Source organism: Geospiza fortis, unplaced genomic scaffold (assembly GCF_000277835.1).
Source record: "Geospiza fortis unplaced genomic scaffold, GeoFor_1.0 scaffold23, whole genome shotgun sequence".
Taxonomy (NCBI): domain Eukaryota; kingdom Metazoa; phylum Chordata; class Aves; order Passeriformes; family Thraupidae; genus Geospiza; species Geospiza fortis.
In genome coordinates, this window is record NW_005054303.1 from 16,082,961 (window position 1) to 16,088,677 (window position 5,717).

General features: G+C 46.5%; 1 protein-coding gene across 1 annotated transcript in view; it reads right to left on the reverse strand.

Annotated features, from left to right (window-relative positions):
* Nucleotides 1–5,717, reverse strand: part of TOGARAM1 (TOG array regulator of axonemal microtubules 1) — a 31,588-nt gene that overhangs the window by 22,039 nt on the left and 3,832 nt on the right. Inside the window, 4 exon segments of the mRNA XM_031066221.1 lie at nt 789–988; nt 2,232–2,528; nt 3,098–3,226; nt 4,124–4,280. Of these exon segments, the coding sequence (XP_030922081.1) occupies nt 789–988; nt 2,232–2,528; nt 3,098–3,226; nt 4,124–4,280 (783 nt within the window).

Here is a 5,717-nt window from a genome sequence, read left to right on the forward strand (position 1 = left end):
GGAACACAACAACTGCTCTGTGCTTTTCAGTGGGCTAAAGGGTTTGATGGCTGCCACCACACACTGGGAGCTCAGGCTTTTCCCAGCAAATCTGCACATCCTAAAAACACAACCATGGAACAGCTTGGAAAGGACCTTAAGGATCATCCCATCCACCCCAGCCATGGCAGGGACACCTCCCACTGTCCCAGGGTGCCCCAATGTCCAACCTGGCCTTGGGCACTGCCAGGGATCCAGAGGCAGCCACAGCTGCTCTGGGAACTCATCCCAGACCTTCCCAGCCAGGAATTCCTAATTCCCAATATTCCATCTAAACCTCCTCTAAATCATGCAATCAGCGCCCAGCAAGTAGAGATCCTACCGAAATGAGCAGTGATAAATAATAATTAAAAATAATTATTTATAATAATTGTTATTAATAATATTACTATTACTCTTATTATTAATTTTATTATATTAACTATAATTATTAGAGTTTCATGCTGCAGCATTCTCCCCTCTTTTTTCTGACTATTTTTCACATTAGAAATTCCCCCTCTGTTTAACACCTCAGGTCCCTTTCAGTGGAACCAGAGGATGGAAGGTACAGACAGAAAAGGAAGGTACAGACAGAAAGGCAAAGCCAGGAAGCTCACAGAACCCCAGACTGGTTTGGGATGGAAGGAACCTTGAAGCTCACCTTGTCCCACAGGTGGGGACCCCTTCCACCACCCCAGGCTGCACCAAACCCTGAACGCTTCCAGGGATGTGGAACACTGCTAAAAATCCATTTATCCCATTCCACCCACCTCCTCTTGGTCCACCTGCTCGGGCTGCAGGTGCAGCTCTGCCAGCCCTGCTGCCAGCTCCGTGCCCTCCCTGCTGCCAGGGGGCTCCCGGGGGCTGGGCAGCCGCGGGATGGGGGGCACGGGCCGGGCACCCCGCAGAGCCTGCGTCCTGCCCAGGGCGCTCCTCAGCTGCAGGGGGGGCTTCTCCAGCTGGCTGTGCCCTGCAACACACAGGAACTGTCAGAGACGGCGCCACGACAAACTTCACTGCTATGTCTATAAAACTCCTCCTGCCATGCAATGAGTGTTAAAAACACACTTGTGCAGGCTCAGGTATCAGTTTGTTCCATTTTGAGTGTCTCCTTCCTTTAGGAAAATAGAAATGAGTGTTTCATGCATGTGCACACCAACATAGAATCAAAATATCCTCAGCTGGAAGGATCACCAAAGTCCATGCACATGCCCTTAGTCCCTTTAACATAATTCACATAGAAAAAGCAGGCTATTAAGCAAGGCAACCCTATATAAAACATGTAGCAGTGTTTTCCTTTAAAATGTAATTAACTTCCTTCATTAAGAGTAAAACACTCATCCCTAAACTTCCATGGAAGGTGCTGTAACAACAAAATGTTCTTTTTCCAAAGAACCAGAAAAAAATCAAAATGCATATGGAAAACTGCATAGGGTAAATGAAAAATGCATCTGGTAAGTGATAAATACAATAACAAATACTAAATACAACAATAAAGCAAGTGATAAATACATCTACAAGGCAGAGTCCCATGCCAGGGGCAGGATATTCCCAATGCATTCAGTTGGAAATTTTCTATATATGCACAAAAATATGGGTCTCAGTGAAGATGAGATTTCAAACAGATTTCTTTAATCAGTGCAAAATTTTGTGTGGAAACTGTTACTTTGCTTCAGAAACCTCCTGAGTGATTAGGAAGCAGTTTAACCTAAGCAGAGAATAAAGGTATTTTTACCCAGGGGGTTGGAACTGGATGAGTTTTAAGGTCTCTTCCAACCCAAACCATTCTGGGATTCCATGATTCAAATGAAGAGGCAAAAAGGCAAAATGCACTGAGTAACCCTTTTCTTGCACATGGGTGAATCAGGGTTTGAACAGTCCCAGGTATTTCTGTACTGACTTTCCCTAAAGTGCTCCATTTTGGGGTTTATTTGAGTTGAAGACAGCCCTTGCCCTGAGACATTAAGAAAAGCAGAGCTGTAGATATTTTGCTTTTGACAAAGGCTCCACTTTTGAAGAGAAGCCTGCAGGGATGTGAGCAGTGAAGCCATAAGTGAATAACTAAATAAATCAATAAATCCCTCCCATTCCTAACTGCACCTGAGGCACTGCCCAATTCTCTCTCACCTGCCACTGTGGATTTCCTGACCACTGAAAAACCCCTCAAAACACAACCCCCAAACCCCTTTTTATCACATTGAGACCATTCCCACCTGTGTTGTCTCCTGGCTTTTGGCTGAGCAGCTGCTTCTGGCAACCAGGCTTAGGCAGCCCCTGGAAGCTTTTGAGAGGCCAGGAGCTGGAGAGGCTCCTGGGGTCCTCCTGGGACTTCCCTGCAAGGGCAGCAGGAGCAGAGAGGTGCTTGGGGCTGTTCCTGGGGGATGACAGGGGGAAGGAGGGCAGGATGAAGGTGCCCTGGCTGGCACTGGGACCTTGGAAGGACATGGTGGGCTCTGCCTGAGTGCAAAAACTTCTCTGGGTCTTGCTGGAAAAACTGAGGCTGGAACAAACTGAGCAAAGGAAAAGAGAACAGTGCTTGTGGTAACTGGGTCTTGTAATAAGAATTTATCATGAAATAATGCACTATAAGAATGATTTCCAATGAAATAATGCACCATAAAAATGATTTCCAATGAAATCATCTATCATAAGAATAATTTCCCATGAAATAATGCACCACTAAGCAGCCAGAGCCTGAAGGTTTGACCCAAACAAGCAGACAAATCAACCAACTTCATTCTGCAAATTGCATTCCCCTCCAAACGCGAGTTTAAGCCTTAAAACAATTTCTCAGGCATGTTTTGTTGAACTGTATTTAAAAAACAGAGTGATGCAAGCAGATCAAACACTGCTGTGATCCTCCCACAGCAGCTCCTTTTCTCTAACACCTGACACAGTCAGAGATCAAAGGGGGGGCTGTGAATTAACAACCACTAATTAACTCACACAGGAAGGAGGAGCCATCTGGACAGGGCCTGAGCCTTTCAGTAACAATTCCCATTTCTTGGGGGAGCAAAGGAACAAAGAGACAACTCCAAAGTGACAGGCCCTGCCTTAGGCCCTGGCAGAAGCCACCTACCTTTGTCCTGCTGACAGTTATTCAGTCCCAAAAACTGCAAATCAGAGCCCACACTGCCACTCTTCCCACATGAGTATCCAAGTGTCCCACACTTCCCTGAAATCTGGGGCTGACGAGAGCCCAGAGCACCTTCCAAGAGAGAACACAAAGAACCAAATCAATGTTCACACATGCTGTCCAACAGAGAATATCCAATAATATTTCATAGGGAATCAGACTCTGCGTAGCTGAGTGGGAAACTCACACTCCAAGGATTTCATTCCAGAGTCTCTAAGCAACCTGAAAAAGCAGCTCAGAGGGAAAAAGGGAAAAGGACTGGCTGCTCTTCCAGGGCACTGCTCCAGCTGGGAACTGCAGGGGGGCAAAGGAACCCCCTGGAACAATCCCCTCTTTGAGTGTGTGACAATGAAGGGCAGCAAACACCTTAAAACCCAAGGGAGCAAACTTGGCAAGGCCAGCACTCCCCAGAGGGGACAAGGACAGGGCCCAGGGCCATGGGGACACAATCCCTCAGGTCTGGTCTTGCCCAGGCTTTCCAGATCCTTCTGGCCACTGAAATGTGCAAGACAACAAGAGGCCAGGCTCTTGGAATGACTCAGAGAGAAGCAAGTCCAGGTTGCAAATGCCCCATGTCCTCTATGATTCCAGTGATCTTCCCCAGGTCATGGAGTAATCTTCAGGAATCAGAGGTCTTCTTGTGAATGCCAAAAGCTGGGCAATTCTAGGGGCTCTTTGTAGGTTTGATGTGGCCTTTTTGTAGTTGTTCACTTACTAATTTTTGAGAACATTCAATTTCTTTCTGTTCAAGAGGCCATTAATCAATCCAAATTGACTGACTGGTTTTCTGTAACTTCAGAGTGGCAGGAGTTGTGGTTTCCATCAAAACCTCACTTCTCCCTTCACTCCCCACTGGGACAACACATCTCTCCCCCATACTGTGATGGGCTTCTTCTCTACAAATTCATTTCCCACCCCAAAATCCGTCTTGCCTTGGCAGCTGCAGCACGTCCCTGTGTCCCCACTCACCAGCAGCAAGGGCAGAGTGCTCAGGGCTCAGCTCCACACTGGGCTGGAGGGAAGTCCTGGAAGTTCTGCTCCTTCTGAAGAGCAGCTCAGCACTGCCTGGGATCCCCTGCGAGGGCCGGGGCTTCGGGGAGTGCAGGAGATCGTTGGCTGCAGCCAACTGCAGGGAAAACAAAATAAACTCTGTGGGAAGTGAAGGCACAGCCCTGCTCTGGGCAAACAGCACACTTACAAACATTTCCACACAAGCTTTCTTTACTTTCCCACCTACCCATTATTCAAATATTTTAAGCATTGGAAGGCATTTTAGCTGGTTTGCAGGTCTTACTAAAATACAGGTTAAAACTACTCTTGCTGAAAGGGAAATAAAAACCCAACAAAATAAACTGGTAAAGAACTGAACTGTTTTTAAAATTAAATTTTAAAAATTAAACATTGACCTTTTGAATGATGTGCTTTGGATGGGGAAGTGCTTAAATAGACAAGAGAACCCCAAAATCCCAGAATGAAACAGTTTCTTGCAAACCACACACTCCAGTCTAAAACTGTGCCTGGCAACACCAGCAGCTTTTACTGAGAACCGGCTACAGGTAGGGAGAAAACCTCAATAATACCAACATTTAACAAAGAAAAGGTCATGCATTAAATAATTTCTGATATATTAGCAAAATCAGTGATTTAGGTCATTCCCAGGCCACTCTTCCTTCTGAGAGATACAGAAGGACAAGAAGAGCAGGAAGATGCTGAAGTGGTTTATTCCAGGTTATTACAAGCTGGGATAAAAGATGTGAGACCTTGGCATTCCCATTCCTGCAATCACCAAACACCATTCCACCCACAGATCCTGCAGTCCATAAAGAAATATTCCTTGTACAAACCACAGCCTGGTTTCAGCTGGGAGAGAAGGAATTTTCTGCTCAGGAGCTGGTACAGGATAAACTTCCATCCCATTTTCCCATACAGATAAAACAACATATGCAGAAGGAGTAAATTCCAACACTGCCATGACTGCACAGCTTCTCCCAGCTGCTCCCATCCCAGCTCCAGGAGTGAAAACTCTGCTTCCTTGTACCCAAATTACAATTACAGCATTGCAAATTCACTGAACACAGCCTTGGAGGTGGGGAATACAGCAAACCCAAAGCTGACAGATGTTTCCCTGGGATAAGAGATCCTAGAAAAGGGATTCCTCAAAAGAGTTCAGATTCCTTCAAATTCCACAAATGCTGGAAAACACCTGAATCCACCCACCACAGGAACTGGTAACTTGGTTATCAAAGCACAGCCCTTGAGAGTGACCCATGATGGAATCCTGGAAGGGTTTGGGTGGAAAGGAACCTTAAATCCCATCCCATGGATCCCATCGATTCCATCCCATCCCATGGATCCCATCCCATCCCATGGATCCCATCCCATCCCATGGATCCCATCCCATGGATTCCATTCCATCCCATGGATCCCATCCCATCCCATCCCATTCCATGGATCCCATCCCATCCCATGGATCCCATCCCATGGATTCCATTCCATCCCATGGATCCCATCCCATCCCATGGATCCCATCGATTCCATCCCATCCCATGGAATCCCATCCCAT